Source organism: Hyperolius riggenbachi, chromosome 9 (assembly GCF_040937935.1).
Source record: "Hyperolius riggenbachi isolate aHypRig1 chromosome 9, aHypRig1.pri, whole genome shotgun sequence".
NCBI classification, from domain to species: domain Eukaryota; kingdom Metazoa; phylum Chordata; class Amphibia; order Anura; family Hyperoliidae; genus Hyperolius; species Hyperolius riggenbachi.
Window position 1 is genome coordinate 255,215,921 of NC_090654.1, and position 22,507 is coordinate 255,238,427.

The 22,507-nt window shown below is 44.5% G+C and overlaps 1 protein-coding gene across 1 annotated transcript in view; it reads left to right on the forward strand.

Annotated features, from left to right (window-relative positions):
• Positions 1-21,731, forward strand: part of CKB (creatine kinase B) — a 47,227-nt gene extending 25,496 nt beyond the window's left edge. Inside the window, exons 5-8 of the mRNA XM_068254346.1 lie at positions 4,495-4,666; positions 14,402-14,525; positions 17,030-17,219; positions 21,368-21,731. Coding sequence (XP_068110447.1) covers positions 4,495-4,666; positions 14,402-14,525; positions 17,030-17,219; positions 21,368-21,546 — 665 coding nt within the window. The 3' untranslated portion in view covers positions 21,547-21,731. The remainder of the gene's footprint in view (positions 1-4,494; positions 4,667-14,401; positions 14,526-17,029; positions 17,220-21,367) is intronic.
• The last annotated feature ends 776 nt before the right edge of the window (positions 21,732-22,507 follow it).

Sequence of the window (22,507 nt, forward strand, 5' to 3'; positions counted from 1 at the left end):
TAAAAAATGACCTTTTTTATTTCAGAATGCTCTTCAGCCTTAAAGGGAAGGTCCAAGCAAAATAAAAAAATGAGTTTCACTTACCTGGGGCTTCTACCAGCCCCATGCAGCCATCCTGTGCCCTCGTATTCACTCACTGCTGCTCCAGTCCCCCGCTGGCAGCTTTCCGACCTCGGAGGTCGGCGGGACGCATTGCGTACATTTTTACGCATTCCCGCTAGTGCAGGAACATGAACACATACATTTTTACGCATTACTGGTTCAATGCGTAAAAATGTACGCATTGAACCAGTAACGCGTAAAAATATATATGTTAATGTTCCTGCACTAGCGGGAATGCGTAAACGTACACAATGCGGCCCACCGACCTCCGAGGTCGGAAAGCTGCCAGCGGGGGACTGGAGCAGCAGTGAGTGACTACGAGGGCACAGGATGGCTGCATGGGGCTGGTAGAAGCCCCAGGTAAGTGAAACTCATTTTTTTAATTTTGCTTGACCCTTCCCTTTAAGAGCAGAGATTCGCCGCGGCCGTACAAGGTCTTTATAGCTGCCCCGCCCCTTCCCTCAATCCTGTGGTACTTCCTGGAGGAGGCAGAGCTTTGTGCTGTAGCTCTGCCTCCAGTCCAATCAATCGCCGCAATGGACTGGAGGCAGAGCTTAAGCGCACAGCTCTGCCTCCTCCAGGCAGTAAAATGTGCGACTTGAAAGTCATAGAATTTGACCCCGGGATTTGGGGGGGGGGGGGGGGGGGGGAATAAAGACCTTGTACAGCCACAGGGAAGCTGCAAGCATTTAGTCTTGCAAGGTGACTTTGTCCTCCAAATCTTATACTTTTGTAATTGTTTTTTTGCATCATTAGGCTGAATTTCCTTTTGTGCGATTCCTGTCCATTTTCCCGACCGTGAATTCGGATGTGGAATTGCAGCCTGTGGAAATCAATAGGCTGCTTCCAGAATCGCGTTGAGGGTGGAAAAAAAAAAAAAAATCAGCGTGCCTGCTGCACGTTTTTTTTTTTTCTCATCGTGGCGATTAGGCAATCCTACTGTTGATCAGAGCAGATCTGTGCGCTGTTCCAAAACAAACCTGATAGCGTCAATGGGACTCTTGTCCTATAGGATAACCTCACTCTGTTCATAACGTGTGTGTGTGTGTGTGTGTGTGTGTGTGTGTCTATTGTGTTTAAGAATTTCTGGAATTTGATACGCGCAACAAATTCTAATGCAGGATATTGAATGTACATTTGGCTAAAATGTATTTGGAGATCTTCACATTCAGCTTCTGAGAAAGCAGCTAGTAGGCAGCAAAACGTGTGTCAGGCAACACAGTGGTGCATTCACCTAACTGTGTAGCCAAACTATGTAAATACATTACACAATGTAAATGAAAAGAGAATTTATTTTACACAGTAAGGATGGATCAGCTTACATTAATGTGAAATCTTTGTACAGTAGAGCCCTGGTGATCTGGAACTACACCAACCAGTCTCAAGCAATCGTAAAGCACCCTTATCCAGCATCAGCCAATCCCTGTCGCTGCCGGATAGCCCAAGACTCTACTGTATTTTAAAATGACAAAACTTAAAGGACCACTTTCGCGAAAATTGTAATATATATATATATATATATATATATATATATATATATATATATATATATATATATATATATATATATATATATATATATATATATATATATATATATATATATATATATATATATATATATATATATATATATACTCATACAAATAAGTATATTTCTTCCAGAGTAAAATGAGTCATAAATTACTTATCTCCTATGTTGCTGTCACTTACAGTAGGTAGTAGAAATCTGACAGAACTGACAGATTTTTCAACTAGCCCATCCCCTTATGGGAGATTCTGAAGGTTTTGTTTATTTTCAAAAGCACTTAGGCCTAGTGCACACCAAGCGGTTTTGGTTGCGTTTTTAGAACTGCTTGCGGATGTGGAAACGCTTGGGTAATGTATTTCAATGCGCTGGTGCACACCAGAGCGGTAGGCGTTTTGCAGAAACGCATACCCCCGGGCTGCAGCATTTTTTGGATTACGGAGGAGTTTCTGCCTCCAATGTTAAGTATAGGAAAAAAATGCAAAACTCTTGATATCAGAGCGGTTTTCCAGGCGCTTTTGTTACAGTAGCTGTTCAGTAACAGCTTTACAGTAACCATATCTGTTATCTGCTACACAAAAAAAGCTACGCAAAACGCTAGCAGATCGCTTCATAATAAGAAAAAAACTCTTTAAAAACCGCCAGCGTTTTGCGGATCTGCTAGCGGTTTTTGGTGTGCACTAGGCCATTAATGAATGGCAGTTGCTCTATACAGCTTCTAAAAAAAAAAATAAAATAAAAAAAAAAGTGTGCAGCAAGCAAGGAGGCTGGCCAGCATCTTTGTATAAATCCTTTTCAGGGAGGGTCTTACTAAAGAATAAAAGCCTTGCTGAGAATCCCCCTTGAAGGGATGGACTAGTCCAAAACCTGTTGGTTCTGTCAGATTTCTACTACCTACTGTAAGTGAAATTAACATAGGAGAAAAGTCATTTATGACTCATATTTTACTCTGGAACAAACCTACTAATTTGTAAATGTTTATCTTACAATTATTTGCGATAGTGGCCCTATAAAGGGAACCTGAAGCGATGGGTATTTAGAGGCTGCCATAGGGCTGCAGGGCTGGGCACAATCTCCTCTTTCAGGGCTCGTTCACACCTAGGGTTTTTGCGTTTTATTTATTTTTAGCGCCGGCAATTAAAAAAAACACCCTAAAATCGCAATGAATCCTTATGGGATAGTTTATATCCACTAGTTTTGTCTGCTTTCTGCTCATCAAAGCACTGCCTGTGATTTTTTTTTTTTTTTTTTTTTTTTTTTTTTTTTTTTTTTTGCTACAATGGAAGGTATAGGAAAAGCGCAAAACGCTCACAATCAATTGTGCGGCGATTGCGTTGTATGTATTCTTTTCAGGGTCAAAGAGTTAATTTCCTGGCTTGCGTCAGGAAGTGAAAAAACAAATCGCTCTGCTCTGCTTTGAAAAGCGCTTTACACAAAATCGAAGCGTACAGGTAAGCAGCGGGAGGGGGCCAAAAAAGTGCAAAAAAAAAAACCAAACTGCTGCCGTCATCGATTTCGATGTGAACTAAGCCTCAGGGCTCTTCTCCATAGTAGAGATGCGAAGTTCGGATCTTTTCAATGATCCAGATGATTCGAATTGGATCATTGAAAAGATCCGGATCTTTGATCCGAATCTCGGATCATTTTACAAGGGAAGCATTCGGGGGTGAAATGACTAGCAGGACAGGAGAAGAGGGGGGTGGACACACAGAGAAGGGGAGAAGATGGACAGAGGGCAGGGAGTGGACAGAGAAGGGAGGTGGGACGAGCGGAGAGCAGAAATGTTTGTTTGCACACAATACCCACATGCTGCAATCGTATACTTTACATATATTTCACCTATATGTCCATCTGTATACTTCCAACTCCCATTCCCCGAAGCATTCCCAGAAGTAAAGTGCAGCTGTTTAGAGCAGTGCAGGAGGATCACATTGCACAGCAATCAGTGTCTGCCCTGTCCTAGCCCAGCATGCTGCCTGTAACATTACTGAGCTGTGCCAAAAGTTTCCAATGTGTTCACTGTGCACAACTACGGAACAGACAGCCTATAATGATCAGCGCATTGCAGCCAGTATGTGTGCTCTACACACATCTGGCAGTGGCACCAATGCCCCCCCTCTCTCTCATCTACCTGTGACTGTGCAAGGCTGCCTCCCCTTCAACAGAGCCATCCATCTCTGCTCTGCTTCCAGGACCCCGCTGCCCGCTGAGAGGGGGTGTGTGGCTCCTGGCCCCGCCCCCCTTTTGCAATCCGAATCACTCATTTTGATGATTCGACTCACAAAATAGATTCGGATCAAAGATCTGAATCGTTCATGATCCGGACAACACTACTCCATAGGCAGCTGACCTGCATGCGCTCAGTGAGCAGTTGCCAGGCAGCAGCAAGCAGTTGTGAGAGTTGGACAACCTTTTTGCTGACTATCAACTGCTTGTGGAAAAGGGCCCTCAGTTTATCCAAAATGCAGAAATGGTTCTTGCATGGGTTGCTTTTATTTGCACTGCATAGAACATTTTAAAAGGGAATATATGTCACATTACCTTGTTGCTTGCTCAATAATCATAGTTCTGTATGTGTTGAATCCCCTTTTTTTTTTTAATTCAGTGAGTACCATGCCTTCTGCTAAATAACATTCTTTTGAATCTTTCTTCATCCTTGTGTTTACCAGGAAGAGGGTGTAGCGTGTAAATTGCTAGCTAAGGACATCAGAAATGAATTGGGCTATGTCTTGTAATGCTCATACATGGGGAGGGGGCAAGAAACCAGCAACAGACTTGTCATTCACTAGCTAGAGCTAGAATTAGTATGGTTTGGATGTGAGATGAATATTTCTCCTCATGAACACTGGCTTTTCTATTCTCAGCACTTTCCAGCTTGGATGGCGACCTTAAAGGAAAGTACTATGCTCTGAAGAACATGACAGATGCTGAGCAGCAGCAGCTCATTGATGACCACTTCCTGTTTGACAAGCCAGTGTCTCCTCTTCTGCTGGCTTCAGGGATGGCCCGGGATTGGCCTGATGCCCGAGGAATCTGGTAGGTATCCTCCTGTTTCCTGTGGCAGCTTGAAGTATGATGACCTTTCTGCACAGGAAATACTTTCTTAGCAAACAGAATAGGAGTCCACCAGGACTATAGCAACCTTAGCCAATCACTAATCTGCTGAAAGGAAGCTTTGACTGTCTGTCCAATGCTTGTTCAAGTTTACGTCCTGTCAGCAGCACATGGTTTGCAGCTTTCTCAGTGTATATGTTACGGCCAGAACCCGAAGTCTGGCCACTTCGGGTTCTGGCCGGTCAGAATGCGAAGTGGCCGGCTCATGCGGCCAAAGTAAGAAATGTGTGTGATTATCGGACTTTGGCCGGCCAGAACGCGTTGTGATTTCACCCGGCCGGCCAAGTCCCGAAGTCCCCCTTACTGCCGGCCAGCTGCTCTCCTCTCCCCACCGCCAGAAATCTCAGCTCCCCTCTCCTCCCCCGCTACTCAGACCTCCGATCAGGGCGACCGCACCAGCGAGGCAGAGAGAGGCAGAGCAGCTGCCAGCTCACGCGAGACCCGCAGGACCCGAACACTTCAATGCAGAAGTGTCATTGAACACTTCCGCATATGAAGTGTATGGGTCCGGGCGGGTAGCGAGTGCGCTGCGCTGCTCTGCCTTTCTCCACCTCTCTGGTCGCCCTGATTGGAGGTCTGCAGCAAAGCTCCCCCAGCCCAGCAAATCACCCCCAGCTATGCAAGGCACCCAGCAAAGCCCATAGCCCCCCCCCCCCCCGACCATGCATTTCCAGCCATCAAATACCCCCCAGCCATGCATAGCCCCCCAGCAAAGCACCCACAGCCATGCATAGCCCCCCAGCAAAGCACCCACAGCCATGCATAGCCCCCCAGCAAAGCACCCACAGCCATGCACAGCCCCCCAGCAAAGCACCCCTAGCCACGCACAGCCCCCCAGAAAAGCACCCACAGCCATGCACAGCCCCCCAGAAAAGCACCCACAGCCACGCACAGCCCCCCAGAAAAGCACCCACAGCCACCCACAGCCCCCCAGAAAAGCACCTGCATTTATGCATAGCCCCCCAGCAAAGACACCTCCCCGAAGCCATGCACAGCCCCCCAGCAAAGCACCCCCAGCCATGCATAGCCCCCCAGCAAAGCACCCACAGCCACGCACAGCCCCCCAGAAAAGCACCTGCATTTATGCAAAGCACCCAGCAAAGACACCTCCCCGAAGCCATGCACAGCCCCCCAGCAAAGCACCCCCAGCCATGCACAGCCCCCGAGCAAAGCACCCCCAGCCATGCACAGCCCCCCAGCAAAGCACCCACAGCCATGCAAAGTGCCCAGCAAAGCACCCAGAAAAGCCCCCTTCATCTATGACTAATCACCACTGTAATTTGATCTCTCCCCTGTGTCACCTGACTGCCACAGCAGAGCAGCTAATTTAAAAGCACAGGATGTTATCAATATGTCTGCTCCCAAGAAAGCAGGATGTAGACACACTGCCGATTTATTGCAGGATTTGTATCAGCTGTAACTAAGAAATGCTTTTCTTTAAAAAGATTATTATGCTGCATCTTTCAGAGCAGAGAGGAAGTTCCGAGTGCCATTCACGGTGCTGGACAGGACCCAGGATGTTCTGGGATTTGTGCGTTTTGGACTTTGGCCGACTGACTTTGGCCGTTTCTAGAACTGGCCGGCCAATGTCAGAAATTCCCAGCATTTTGGACTTTGGCCGACGTCAAATCGGCCAGTTCTAGAAACGGCCGGCCAATTCTAGAATTGGCCGATTTCTGGTTTTGGCCATAACATATACACAGATGAGGTAATGAGTTGGCAATGTGAGATTTTGTAATCTACACAGAAGGCTTGTTCTGCTGACGGGGCTTGGAGCCCCATTCACACTTGTGTGCTTTTACAAGCGATTACACCATCGCTGAAAATCACTAGCATTTTGAAAAACTCTTGTACAATGAAAAGTGTATGGAACTGTTCTCATCTAAGCGATTTGCTGAAATGCAAACACGTTGCCTGCAGCATGATTAGCGTTTCAATGTTAAGTATAAGAGCGCTGGTAAAATGCTCTGGAAGCGCTGGCCTGTTAACAATCAACAGTTTTTCCAGCGACTTTACCCATCAAACCTTGCAGTTTACCCACAAACCGCCTCTTTCCTGTGCAGATGTCATTTCCTGTTTATGGTAGACAGACACAGCTTATTGAACTAGAAATCGCAAAACGCTAGTCGCTGAAAAAGCGCTTTCTGTACAGTGGAGAATCTCTAGGAAAAAACGATGGAAAACTCCAGAGGAAAACTCAGCGTTTGCGATTTCTTTTATTTTTTTTTTTTTTCTAGTGTGAATGAGCCCTAAGGCGATTTCTTAGCATACGAGTTGATAAACCACTGAAGGCAACCCTTGAAACAAATAACCTCATGTAATCTTCCGGAATGATACCTGGATGTTATGCAGGCAAATTACTTATGTTTAAACATCAGGAGTAAAACGTCATGGGGGAAGTATAATGAGGATAATTGTATCCTAAAAATGCCAGAGTTTTTTAGAATCCTGGAGTCTATTTTTCTTTTATAGTTAAAGGTTTTGTGTAGTACTGTCACATCTGACAAATATAGTTTTTCAGTGTTCCCAGAAGCTAAAATATATGAACTCTTGACCTCTTCTATTCATCCCCTGCATTCAGAAGCTGTTCTCTGGCAGGAAAGTTTTATGGCTGTGATTTCTAATCAATGCGAATTGTGCTATAGTTTGACTAGATCCTGACTGGATAGAAGTTGTCACTTACATACCTAAAGGACACCTAAACTGAGGGGATATGGAGGCTGTCATATTTTTTTCCTTTTAAACCATACCAGTTGCCCGGCTATTCTGCTGATCCTCTGCCTCTAAAACATTTAGCCATACATCCTGAACAAGCCTGCAGATCAGATTCTGACTGAATGCCGACTTAAAGTATTCCTGTCCCATACTTTTAAGCCCTGGGTGAAAAAACTAAAAACACTACAGATAACTCCCCTACTCCAGCTCCAGGTTCCCTTCACTGTCCTTGTCAGCACTGGAAAAATGTACCCAAAGTAGGTGAGTTATGCTGGGGTGGTTTTTTTTTTTTTCCCCTAGGCCTTAGTCGTAGATTTCGTCTGACTAGACTTTACTTTTAACGGGGAGCACTGGACTGAGAGAATGGTGTTGTGACATATGTCACAGCACCGGGCACACTGGAAGGACACACAGGCAGGTCATTGTGTACAGAACATGCCTCTGTATTAATATATGATTTGACAAGCCCACCTCGGGTTTTCTTTAACCCCCTTGCCGTTACAATTCCTGCGGCAAGGGGGAAGCGCAGGTTTTTTTTTTTTTTTTTTTTTTTTTTTTTTTTTAAATCATGTAGCAAGCCCAGGGCTCGCTACATGATAGCCGCTGACAAGCGGCATCTTCCTATCCACTCTGATCGCTTTCGGCGGCGATCAGAGTAAGCAGGAAATCCCGTTCAGAACTTTTTTCTTCTAAAAATCGGCCCAGCGGGGCCTGAGAAATCCTCCTACGCAGGATAACCGGCAAGGAGGTTAAGTTGCAAGCTGCATGCTAGTTTTAGGTTTATAATCCCAGATACTACTGAAGCCAAAGAGATCAGCAGGACTGCTGGACAACTGGTATGGTTTAAAAAGGACACAAATATGGCAGCCTCCATATACCTCTCAGTTCAGGTGTCCATTGTTTCAGGCAGAAAAAGGAAAAGCGAACACAGCCTAGTTATCTGAATGCTTGCAACACCATTACTGCCGAAAGGACTGACATTGTAGTGTGGCACCGCCCTCTAATTCTCAGTACATACAGTAGTTCTGTTTGTAGCAGGATGTGCATGTCTGACCATAGATCACTCCCTTTGCCCTATCTATCCACTACCAGGTTGTCACATGCATTTTGTTTCCTGACATGCATTTAGGCTTCCTGCGTGATGACTGTAAATTTTATGAACTGTCATTTTAATAAGTTCTGGATCGTATGGTGAGAAGCATTTTACTCTCTAATGCTGGATACACACGTTGCGTTTCCGCGTCGATGCAGCGTTCGATTCGATTATTTCCGACATGTCCGATTCGCGGGTCGATGGATCGTTAGGTCGATTTGCCATACTTTACATTGCATTCGACCTAAAAATAATCGAAATGCTCGGAAATAATCGAATCGACGCGAATCGAACGCGGAAACGCAACGTGTGTATCAAGCATAAGGGCCCTTTCACACGAGCAATTGAGAGACAGTGAAAGGTCTGTCAACTCTCACAACTCCTTGTTGCTGCTTGGTAACTGCTCGCTGCTGCTTGGTTAACTGCTCATTGCTGTTTGGTAACTGCTTGCTTAACACACAGTTCAACTGCCCGTGTGAAAGGGCCTTAATACTGACTTCTAACAAGTCAGACTTTCACCAAGGCCTCTTTTCCACAGACAGTTGATAGGCAGTGAAATGCCTCTCAAACTCTCGGAACTTCCCGCTGCGGCCTGGTAACTGCTTACTGCGGCCTGGTAACTGCTTGCTGAGCACACCGTTCAACTGTTTGTGGAAAAGAGGCCTGAAACGAGCCAAACAGTCCTCATAATATTAATGTTAATATGTGCCAGTCTCTATGGTCCGCATGTGTTTACCAAGAGCCACTATGCAAAGCAGTTTCTGCCGGTGCTTAAAGGACCAATACAGCGAAAACCTTCAGCATTTTAAATTTGACGAACAGATTTTGGACTAGTCAATCACCTCATTTGATTTAGCAAATGCGATTCTAAAAATGCTCCCAAACTACCAAAATAGAGAAGGGAGACTGGCTGGTATCTTACTATTTTGGCAGTTCGCCGTAGCAATTGCCATTCAGGAAATGCTTTTGAAAACCATGAAAATCCCCCATGAGGCGATAGACTAGTCCAAAACCTGTCAGATTTTAACTGTTTACTTTTTTGCTTCAATGGTCCTTTTTTAAAGCCCAGAAAATGACTGGTTGGAGAGTCTTCAAATAGTGTAACAGTTGTCTGAGGTCTTAGTCTCGTTTGCTTGAACTAAGCTGGTTAACCCCGGATAAAGCTTTAATCTGGGCTTCTGCTCACAACAAATGCACCTTGACCCGTGCAGAAGCTCTCTGCTTCTGTGTCATCCTGATAATGGCTAAGAGACTCAGATGAGTCAAGTGGGTTTTTTTTTTTTTTTTTTTTTTTCTTACCAGGGCTTCCTCCAGCTATATATATATATATATATATATATATGTATGTATGTATGTATGTATGTATGTATGTATGTATGTATGTATGTATGTATGTATGTATGTATGTATGTATGTATGTATGTATGTATGTATGTATGTATGTATGTATGTATGTATGTATGTATGTATGTATGTATGTATGGATGTGTCCCTCTCCGCCCTGAGTGCCTCCGTTAAGCTGCAATCGTCTTCAGTATACGACTCAGTGACGTCATCGGGGGGGGGGCCTTCTGCGTGTGTGCAGAAGACTTCGGCTGCCGTCACTCAGTCAGACTGAGCCGTGTACTGGGGGTTGATTGCGGCTGAATGGAGGATTCCGAGAGGACAACGAGGGACGCATCCATGCATATGTGGCTGGAGGAAGCCCCGAGTAAGTAAAGAAGAAGAAAAAAATATTTATTTTATATATTTTTTATAGCGCCAACATATTCCACAGCGCTTTACAAAGCACAATAAGACCAGGGGAACATAGATACAACTAACAAATGTACAGCAGAGTTCCATCTCCGAGTCTCTTTAACCAACCCCCCCCCCCCCCCCCCAAAAAAAATAGCTTTACTTACCTGGGGCTTCTACCAGCCCCCTGTGCCAGCACTGTCCTGGAATGATGCTCTAGTCTTCCGCCACAGCTAAAAAAAATTTTTTTTTTTTTGACTGGCCAGTAGCCAAGCCACTGCACCTGCATGGCCCTGGCCATGCACGTCCTCGCTCACGTCACTGTCCTGCACATGCACAGGAAGGGAGATATGTTCCAGCACAGGAGGGTGACGAGAGCGAGGACGCGCGCAGGCAGGGCAGGCGAAGTGAAAATGAAACTTTGCTGCGGTGGGGGGATCGGAGCATCGTTCCAGAATGGCTGCAGGCGGCTGCTAGAAGCTCCAGTTTTTTTTTTTTTGTTTTTTTTTGTTTTTTTTTTGCCCCCCCCCCCCACTCCCCATTTAGTTAAGGTTCACTTAAAGCTCTGTGGAGGACAGAACTAGTGTTAGTGTTCAGAATCGGCATATCCAATTCGGAACACCTGAATATTCCCTGGAACCCCAAACTTCAGCACCATTTCAATACCAGACAAGGTCAGGGAGTTCACTTGTGTACTACGTGACTCCCGATACTTCCTCCGCCATTCAAATAAAAAAAAAAAGTCCAAGGTCGGCTAGCACACCAATGTTAGTATTCAAGGATATTTATTCCTTATTGCATGTGTCAACATAACATGTTGTATTGACACATGCAATAAGGAATCAATATCCTTGAATACGAACATTGGTGTGCTAGCCGACCTTGGACTTTCTTGTTCGGTACTGAGGTGTGGTGTTCCAGAGTATTCTAGTGTTGGTGGTTCAAACTTAGCATATCGAATCAGAACCACAAGGAGGCACATCCACCATCCAGAGCTGCAGGATAACAGGACCAGCTGGACTTGGTTTACTCCACTGCAGAGAGATCTTTGGAGTAGATGCCTTAGGCCTCTTTCCCACCAGGACGTTGCGTTTCAGGGGACGTTATGGTCGCATAATGTGCCCCTAACGCAACACCTAGTGGTGTTGGAGGAGGACACCAGAGTGAGCCGCGTTGTGCGGCTGTTGGTGCGCCTCTTTTGTCTCCTACCTTGCGGGGACGACGTGATCAGAACACTCCGCATCACGTGGTCCCGCCAGCCAATCAGCGGCCGCTCCAGGAAGAAAACACAGCAGAAGTGATGGGAAGTCCGGCTCTTTTCAATGAATTGATTGATTGAATCAATTCTGAACAGTAGAGATAGGAAGTCCGGCTCTTTTCAGAGAAGCTGGACTGAACCTAGTGATGGGAAATCCGGCTCTTTTTAATGAATCGATTCAATGAATCGAGCCAAACTTCCCATCACTACACGGCAGTGCAGTGAATATTAATTAGCCATGTGGCTAACGAGACTCTCCCCTCCTCCTCCTCCTCTCCAAAATAAAAAAAAACACTATACTGAGCATGTGCAAACTTGCTGCACTTTTAAATAACGTGCAGCGTTACACTGTAACGCAACGTGGGCACTGTGAACAGCCAATTGATTTTTCATTACTGTGAGTTGGGCTGCTTTACAGGCTGCTCTAAAGTGCGCCTGTAACGTCCCACTGTGAAAGCAGCCTTAAAGTGAACCTCCGGACTAAAAATCGACTCAGCAGCACTGAAAAGGCCTGGTGTTTCTTTAACCATTTACCGCCATCCTAACGTATTAAAACGTCATGCTTACCGCTATTAACAGCAACATGACGTTTTAATACGTCGCGCATTCCCGCCGCTGCTACCGCCGTGTGTCCGCCGCTACCGCCGCCATTACCGTCGGGATCCCGTGCTGGGCGATTGGGGAAGAGGACTGAACAGTCCTCTACCCAATCGCAGTGCCTGGAGTGAATGGACGTGACCGCGAACAGCGGCTACGTCCATTCACATAAACAGGAAATGTAACAGTTTAATAAAGTGTGTAAAAAAAAAAAAAAAAAAAAAAACAAAAAGTGAACACGTCCTATGAGTGTTCACCAGCGCCATCTTGTGGCCAAAAAGTATATTACACTTACAAAATACATACATTTTCAAGTATATACACATCATTAATAAAATTACACTTCCAACCCTCCCCCCCCCCAAAAAAACACTTGTAAAAAAAAAATCAGCTTAAAAAAAATAAAAAAATAGTTGCCTTAGGGACTCAGCTTTTTTTATTCTATATTTTATGGGGGAAAATTAATTTTAATTTATTACATAGGGGCTTGTAATTATGGCCAGAACAAACAGAAAAATAACCACTTATATTTCAAAATAATATACTGTCGCCATACATTGTGGTAGGGACATAATCTAAACGGTTTAATTATCGGGACCACTGGGCAAATACAACGTGTTTGTTTTATCCACAGGAGAATGTTTAATTTTAAAACTATAAAGGCTGAACACTGAGAAATAATGATTTTTTTTCTTTTTTTTTTCTGTTTTTCTCATTAAAATGCATTTAGAATAAAAAAATTCTTAGCAAAATGTACTATCCACAGAAAGCCTAATTGGTGGCGAAAAAAACGAGGTATAGATCATTTTCTTGTGATAAGTAGTAATAAAGTTATTAGGGAATAAAAGGGAGGAGCGCTGACAACTGAAAATTGCTCTGGTCCGTTAGGATAAAAACCCTTGGGGGTGAACTGGTTAACAGTTTGACAGCATCAGAACTTTGTTTCTCTTATACAAGCCTCATTTTTAGCTGCACAGAAGAAATCTGCCCGGGCTTTTTTCCCCTGATGCTGTGCAAAGCATGATGGGATTTCTGATGATGTTGTTCTCGTTCTGCTGTTTTGGTGCAATTTTTTTTTTTTTTTTTTTTTTTTTTTTTTTTTTACATTTTGAATTTGACATTTGAAGCCTAGCCTGTGCAGCTGGGAGGGGTTATCAGGGCACAGGACAGTTGGAACTGTGTCTCCTGCTCCTTGTCACCTCCTTTCAACCAAAAAGATGGCTTCCCCCATGACAAAGATGGCAGCCCCCATGAATCACAAACATTTGCCTGTTCTTTTAAAACAGGGTGGGTAAAAGATTACATTACCTATCTATTCTAATTAACATAACTAATGTAACTTGATGACAGTATGTTTGTTTAGGCTAAAGTTCCCCTTTAAGCAGAGTCCACAGGAGTCGCTTGGGATTCCAGGAGTAGTGCAGGACCAAGTAGTGGAGGGCACCGCCACTATTCTATTGCTAACACTGTGGGGGGAGGTTTACTCTATATATTTTTTCCACTGCAGATTTTTCTTCATACTTGGACAGGTTTCCGCTTCAAAGCACTGTCTGAGTTGGTCCTATTTTCTGATTACACTGAGGCCTTGTTTACATAATTGAAGCGGTTTGCAATTTTTTTTTTTTTTTTTTTTTTTTTCTGCTTTTTTTTCTTCTCCTCCCACTCCCCTGCACTTGAAAAAAAAAAGCCCAAAACACCCTAGATGTGAACAAGCCCTAAAAGGGTACACTTAGAATTTTGCCTGACTGCTGCTCATCCAGACAGGATATAACTTGACTCCAATCATGCACCTGTGAGTCTCACCTGGCTATCCTTGACTAGATAGCGACAGCTGGTGCTCCTCTCCTGCAGGTACACCACTCCTGCAAACCAACACAATCCAATATGTAGAAGACGGCACTCCACAGGCTCCAAACTTGCGTTTGACTTGTTTATTGAGCAACAGCACACACTACATGTTACATCTGATGAAGGGTCAGAGGACCCGTAACATGTAGTGTGTGCTGTTGCTCAATAAACAAGTCAAACGCAAGTTTGGAGCCTGTGGCGTGCCTATAACTTCTGAATGTAGTCTTCAGTGTGAAGAAGCTCCTGTACCTTGGAAAAGGACCTACACGTTGAAAAAAACTGTAAAGTTCTGAGTTGTTAAACATATATAAGCCTTTAAAAAAGAAATCTTAAAATTTACTGTTGCCAGCAGTATTTTGTCTGTAGGTTGGACAAGGGACTAATGCATACAATGGCTTTGTTTCCCAAGGCACAATGACAACAAGACTTTCCTTGTTTGGATCAATGAAGAGGATCACCTGCGTGTCATCTCCATGCAGAAAGGTGGCAACATGAAGGAAGTCTTCAAGAGGTTCTGTGTTGGCCTGACAAAGGTAGGTGATGAGACTTCACACAAGGGGCTTGATTCACTTAACCGTGATAACTCCTATCACGGCTGCGCTAGCATTTTCGCGCTGAAATGTTTGCGAAGATTCGCGATTGCGCATGGAAATTCACGATTGCACGCGAAAACGCAAAAAGCTAGCACAGCCATGATATGAGTTATCATGGTTTAGTGAATCGAGCCCCTTGTGTGACTAGAATATCTCTTAAAAGCGCTATAACTTTCTAATGAAATACACATTGCCTTGTATGTGGCAGGTATCTTTAGAGTGTTTCTGTCTGACTAGATTTAGACATAGCTCTTTACTTTCTAAGGTTTTCCAAAGCTGCAGAACATAAGTAATGTAACTTGGACTTTTTTTTTTTATGGGTCTAATGACTATTTCCCAGGGCTGTGGAGTCGGAGCAATTTTGGGTACCTGGAGTCGGAGCACATTTGGGTACCTGGAGTCGGAGTTGGTGGTTTCATAAATGAGGAGTCTGAGTCAGATGGGGTGGTGTGTGTGTGTGTGTTTTTTTTTGTTTTTTTTTTTTTTCCCCCCAAACCCATAACCCTGGTAAGAATTAGACGGAGTCGAGGATACGGAACCATTTTGGGTACCTGGAGTTGGGAGTCTGTGGTTTCATAAACGTCGGAGTCTGATGATTTTTGTACGGACTCCACAGCCCTGCTATTTCTACCCCTCACCTCCCTGTCTGCAGATCATAGCAAGGATTGTTTAACCCTTTAGCAGTAAATGTCTGTAGAGGCTTGCAAGTGCTTCAGGCCAATTTACTTTAGCAAATATTTATATTTTGTACTTTGTTTTATTTCCTTTCTTCTAATTAGTACTGCTGTAATGTGTATTTATTGCCAATTGTCACTAGGGGGCAGTCTGAGACAATTGCAGAGGACTTCTGCTTTCAGTTTCTATATTTTCTGCTAGCCGAGAGCGAGATCAAAGCATTCCAAGCACACGTTCTGCACAATGCATCACTGCAAATTTCAGTTATGCATAGCATTTTAGTAAGGGCTCAGCCACACTGTAAGCGCTATTCTGACCGCTTGTGATTGATTAGCGCTTTCTGAACACTTTTTTTTTAAAAATCGCTCCCATTCACTTGAAATCGTGGCAAAAATTGCAGTTGTGTGGTTTTTTTTTTGTTGTTTTTTTTTTTTTTTTGTTTCCCGCAATTTTAACCTATCTTGGTTCCTAGATGTAGAATCTACGTCCAGGAACCATGCGCGCTACCGCGGCCGATCGCGCGCGTGCACGCGCACTCCCGGCCGCAGATTCGGTAGCCAGGCAATCAGTGAATCGGGCTATGGTGCCCGATCACTGATTGCTCTCCCCCGCTGAAAAAGCGACAGCTTCTCTCGGAAGCTGTGCTTTTTCTGGCTGTCACCTTCCCCATGCGTCGCTCCTAAGCGTGTGTTACGCTTAGAGTGACGTCATGTAAACAAACTCATGGCCGCCATCTTGTGGCCAAAAAGTAATACTAAAACTGAAAGAAAAAAAAAAAAAAAAATTAACACACATTTACATTATAAATCTATTGTTTACCTCCCACCCTGTTTACTATATAAAAAAAACCAAAAAAAAAAAAACCATGTAAATATTTACCTAAGGGTCTAAACTTTTTAAATATCAATGTAAAGATGAAATGTTTTTTTATTTCAAACTTGTAAATAGTGATAGATGCAAAATGGAAAAATGCACCTTATTTCCAAATTTCCAAATAAAATATTGTCACCATACATTGTGATAGGGACATAATTTTAACGGTGTAATAACCGGGACATATGGGCAAATACAATACGTGAGTTTTAATTATGGAGGCATGTATTATTTTAAAACGAATGGCTGAAAACTGAGAAATAACGAATTTTTCCATTTTTTTTTTTTCTTCCTGTTAAAATGCATTTACAGTAAAGTGGCTCTTAGCAAAATGTACCTCCCGAAGAAAGCCTAATTGGTGGCGGAAAAAACAAGATATAGATCAGTTCATTGTGATAAAGTTATAGGCTAATGACTGGGAGGTGAACATTTCTCACGTGAAAACGACGGAACGCGAATGGGTTAATGAAAGTGAATGGGAACCATTTTTAAAAAGCGAGAATCAATTATAAGCACTCAGAAAAGTGTGCTTATAGTGTGGCTGAGCCCAAAGCGGGCTTTTTTGGTCCTTTTACTTACACACTCCTAGGAGTTCTTGTTCACCGTGAGCTTGCTGGGCAATCTGTGGCAGTGGTTTGGGGGTCATCCCTACTAAAGTACTGCATTGGCACTCATATATCCTAGGTTCTGTTCTGGAGCACACTCCACAATAGATGTGCCAAATGCTTTACTGAACCTCTTCCAGACGTCTGTGCTTGCAAGTCTTGCCATTTCACTTGAAATAAGTACTTGTATGAGATGTGTTTTTCTGCCTACACACAATCTACAGCACTTAACATCTCTCTCACCGCTGCCAATAACTAAACTAACAGGAAGTTCTGTTTTTTCTCTGCTAGATTGAATCTTTGTTCAAGGAAAAAGGCTACCAGTTCATGTGGAATCAGCATCTGGGCTACGTCCTCACTTGCCCATCCAACCTTGGAACTGGTCTACGTGCCGGTGTTCACGTCAAGCTTCCAAATCTCAGCAAGCATGAGAAGTTTGGAGAAATCTTGAAGCGGCTCAGGCTGCAGAAGAGAGGAACAGGTAACTGTCAGTGCAATGCTTTCCAGGTCCTGGTGCGGCGGTCTGTCTTGATGTTGGCAAAAGGGGAATTTGCAATACCTGCTATCTTGATAATCTTTTTCAGCCAAACCATCTTCCACAAGAGCAAGTTAGACATCCAATGGGATCCTTCTCCTGAATCCGTTCTTAAGTCAGGACACTGACTTCTCTGTCCACTGTGCCTCCTCTGTGCCCACTTCTGCCTTCAGTGTCCCCTTCTGTGCCACCTCTGCCCCTGTGCTTCCACTGTGTCCTTTGTGCCGCCCTGCACTTTCTGAGTATATTGAAGCTGGAAGCTACTCTCCTCACTACCAAAGTCCAGCACTGTGTGACCTTCCTTATAGCTCACTCTAGTGCCGCTATTTCCTTTTGCATGAAAAAACCCTACAGGCTCTGGGGCCCTAGGGCAATTGCCCCCTTTCCCTCTATGGTAGCACCGACCCTGGTAGTAGGGATTTGATTGTAAAGCGTGTTACACACATCCAATTTTACCACCTTCATGTAGTAGAAGGGCCAACAGACTTTGCAGTGCAAGCCTCAGCGTGAGCATAAAACGTTCTTTCCTTGATGATCTGTAGCAATCTCTGGTGCTCAAACAAACGAGGTGACCGTCACCACATATGATGAGAACGCTGTTTGTGTCTAATCCACGCAGAAGCTATTGAGTAAAACCAATCACACAACCATAAAAACAGTCACGTCGTGCGTCCTGTGCAACGGTGATCCAGAATAAATTAAATGAAATTGCCTTAAGGCACTGCAAGTGCCAGCATACCAATAGGTGAAGTCATTGGGCATCTCGAAAAGATTTCACCGATTGGTATACTGGCCCTTCTAGTGACTTAAAGGGATACTGTAGGGGGTCGGGGGAAAATGAGTTGGTTAGTCGGGGCTTCTAATTGTCCCCCGCAAACATCCTGTGCCCCTGCAGCCACTCACCGATGCTCCAGCCCCACCTCCGGTTCACTTCTGGAATTTCAGACTTTATAGTCTGAAAACCACTGCGCCTGCGTTGCCGTGTCCTCGCTTCCCCTGATGTCACCAGGTGCACACGGCGCAGGCACAGACCATACTGGACCTGCGCAGTACACTCCTGGTGCCATCAGCGGGAGCGAGGACACGGCAACGCAGGCGCAGTGGTTTTCTGACTTTAAAGTCTGAAATTCCAGAAATCGACCGGAGGCGGGGCTGGAGCATCGGTGAGTGGCTGCGCCAACACAGGATGTCTGCGGGGGACCATTAGAAGCCCCGGGTAAGTTCAACTCATTTTCCCCCGACCCCCCTACAGTATCCCTTTAAGGCAATTTTATTCTGGGTGTCTGCAGGAGATTTATCTTTTTTCATCAAGGAGAGCATTTTTTTATTTTACATTTTTAAAACCAGGAAAAAGTGAAATCAAGACAATCCACATTGGATAACATACATGCATAGTGGAAAAAAAAAAAATGGTTACAATAAAGGTGTCCCAACTAGTGCCACCTTGAGGTCTACTAATTCGATCAGTCCATGGTATGTAGCCAATAACATTGGCTTCAATTATCGAACACTTTTTTTTTTTTTTTTTTTTTTTTTATTGAATGTTTGATTTACCTCATGAGTAAAATCTATCTATAACACCTTAGTGAATTCAAAATTAGATTTTACTCATGAGGTAAATCATCAAACATTCGATTTGAGGCAATTGTGTCCAGAGGGACTACTTGAATGGGAGACTGGATATTGCAGCACATCTAGAGTAATAGAAGGCCCTCCAGTTGCTTCCCAATGCGATGATACGGACCGCTCAGTAGGACGAGTCTGTTTCAACCTGACGCAGTAGAATAAATTAGTATCCTCAGGCCCATCCAGGATGAACAATCAGTCTCGCCAAAGAGGAGCGTAGGCGCCTATCCTGCCGAAAAACACACCTTCACTGTGTGGCCATAACAGAGTATTGTGCCGTTTCCTTAAATTTGAACCAGCCAAACAAGGAAAGACCTTTTTTATGCTCATGTTGAGGCTTGCCCTGGAAATGTGACCATTCTATTTGTGGAATAGGATACTTTGGCTGCAGCAGTGTTTGTGGAATAGGGTGCCTTGGCTGCAGCAGTGTTTATGCATGCTCATTACTCTGGAAGCCATTGTACCTGACTTTACTATGCCAACAGATTTTGAATAGTATGGAAAGATTGTGTAAGTAAGCTTTCATACCAAAAGCCATCAAACTGGGATGTGTGTACCAGGCTCAAGGCCAGTTCTGGGGGGAGGGGGGACTTTGACTTCCACATCCCCAGAAACACACCTAAAATAGCAAAGTGGTGAAAAGAGTCAGTCACAGACTCCATGCAAATGCCGTTCTTGCCCAGATATGAACTATGGAACTTCACTGAAAAGGAGTGATACTCCAGAAATGTACGGACCCTTTTCCACTAGAGCGTTTTGCGATTCAGCAATCACAATCGCTAGCTATTGAAAAATCGCTACGGTTTGCTAAATAACATAGGAATTACAGTAGGTAATCTCCACTACCACAATTTTTTACTAAATCGTGATTGCACCGCGGAACAATTTTTTTTTGCAGCGATTTTGCTATGCAGTGCATAGCAAAATCACGATCGCAAACGTCAGGAAATCGCCGGGAAATTAACTTTTGCTGAATTGCTAGCATTTAGCATTAACGCTAGCGATTGCTAGTGGAAAAGGGCCCTTAAAGAGAACCAGAGAAGTAGAGTAGAGCTTTTATACATACCTGGGGCTTCCTCCAGCCCCATACGCACGGATCGCTCCCACGCCGCCGTCCTCCGCTGCCTGTATCCGCCGGTACAGGGTCCTGTAGTTTCGGCGAGTTGGCATCAGCACGCGGCCAATTGTTCGCATCACAGGGGCTCCTTCCATACCCGTACGCGTGCGGCTCCATACTGCGCAGCCGCATGCGTAAGGGTATGGAGGGAGCCCCTGTGCATGTGGACAATTGGCCGCGTCCGCCGGAAGTGACGGGACCCAGTACCGCCGATACAGGAAGCGGAGGATGGCGGTGTGGGAGCGATCCAGGCTTATGGGGCTGGAATAAGCCCCAGGTATGTATAAAAGCGGTTTTCATTTTCCCTCTCTGGCCATCTCTGGTTCCCTTTTAATGTTATAGAACATACTCCTTCATAAAGGTTTGTAATATTGGATTACTAATGCTCTATTCTGGACCACAGCATCTCGTGTACCCCTTTTGTACTATGCATAGTGTGATATTCTGGGGGAAGTTGTGATGTTTAGCTCATGTTGGTGGAGGGCAAAGTATACCAGCCAGTGAGTCTTTTAGAGTTAAGAATAAAATAACCCCACTTTATTGGTCAGTCAAACAATGTCCATAACAAATTAAAATAAACCACACATTGTTCAGCGGGGGTGTAATCGCAACACAAGACATACAGCCGCCTTCTTCTGTACCAACCCTACCTTGGGTTATCTTCAGGGTCACTGCAGACCTGTGTTCCTTACAATATACTGTATAATTACAAAGTTGCAATAGAGTATATTTAACATTACAAAAAAACTGCAGAAAACCGTTCAGAACTCATCATTCCCAAATTGGTTTTTATATGCTCTGTTCTATATGAATACAAATGACTGTACCACTTATTCTTTACATAAATTAATTTCCTCAAGGTCCAAAAGAGCTTAAAGAGTCTGAAGCCAAATTAACTTCCTGTTTTTATTGCCCACTTATGTTAAGCAATAAGACCATAGCTGATTTGCTGCAACAGTGCGGCAGAACAAGATATTTATCCCCCCAAAATCCTGGGGCAAAATTCCACGACTTTCCAGGTTTATCAGGAATTGGCGTGTGGCACTTAGAGATCAGACCTCCGCGATGGAACACATAGTGCTGCTGCTGCCACCTATTAATGCAGGAGGGGGAGAGCCCGGGGAGAGGGGCCCCCGCTGATGTAGGTGGCCATGCTCTCCCCTCATGCTGTGACCCCTCCTGCCCCCCAAAGCAGACCTGAGCGGGTGGGACCAACCAAATTTTCGCATGGGGGCCCAGTGATTTCTAGTGGCATCCCCAGATGTTGTACCTTTTTATCTATCTCTCAAGTAGTCTGTGTGCATATAGCTGAAACAACACAGCAATAATAACTACTCTTTTCTCCCTCTAGGTGGAGTTGACACTGCTGCTGTTGGGGGAGTGTTTGATGTATCGAATGCAGATCGTCTAGGCTTCTCTGAGGTGGAACTGGTTCAGATGGTGGTTGATGGTGTGAAGCTGCTTGTCGACATGGAGAAACGCCTAGAGAAGGGCCAGTCTATCGATGACATCATCCCAGCACAGAAATAAATGCACTTTAACGGCCATGCTTTCTAATTTATTGGATCAATAGCCTCACTGAGACCTTGGGACCCAACTCCTGCTTAGTCATGTAGAAATGTCTTCCATCTGTTCATGTTTGGTTTTTTTATTTTATTTTCTCTTGATGGCTGCAATGTTGTAAAACTAGAAATAAAACATTGGTCTTGCCTCGATATGAATTTTTATTTTTATTTTTTTTTGCTACATTTTTCTAAATTGCACCAGCGATGCCCAGCTTGAGCTTTGGGCTTGGTGCAGAGAACTTCTGTCTCAGCGTTATGGAGGCTGCTATCCTTAAATCTGAAGTGAAATCTTCTTAAAAACGAAAAGTTTCACCTGGAAAATGTATGGAGCTAGAGAATTCCTGATCTCTAGACATGCTATAGGTGTCATGGATGGAGGGGGGGGGGGGGGATTACTGGTGCCCAGAATCCCCTATCAGTCTGTTCTGTGTATGTCTCTGTCTCCCCCATTCCTGTCATTCTACCCCTCTCCTCTTAATTTTTATATAGCAGTGACGCCTTCCAGCAGCACTTTACAGAGTACATAGTCATGTCACTGAATGTCCTCAGAGGAGCTCACAATCAGGCATGGGCTCACGAGTATTTGCGAGTCCCTAAGGACTCGGATTTGTGATTTAAATGAGGCTTGATTGCCTCAGCTGTGCGGCTGGATGACTAGGGGTTAGTTACCCATAAGTCTGTCATCCACCCTGCGCTCCAAACAGCTTGCACGCGTCCTATTGGACGCGTTGCAAGCCTCACTACACGCCCTTCCTCCTTCAACGAGGTAGTGCGCAGTGGTAAGGCTTGCAACGCCTCCAATAGGACACTTGCAAGCTGTTTGGAGTGCAGGGAGGACGACGGCCTTATGGATAACTAACGCCTTCAGATCCAGCCATACAGCTGAGGCAATTAAGCCTCATTTAAATCACAAATTCGAGTCCTTA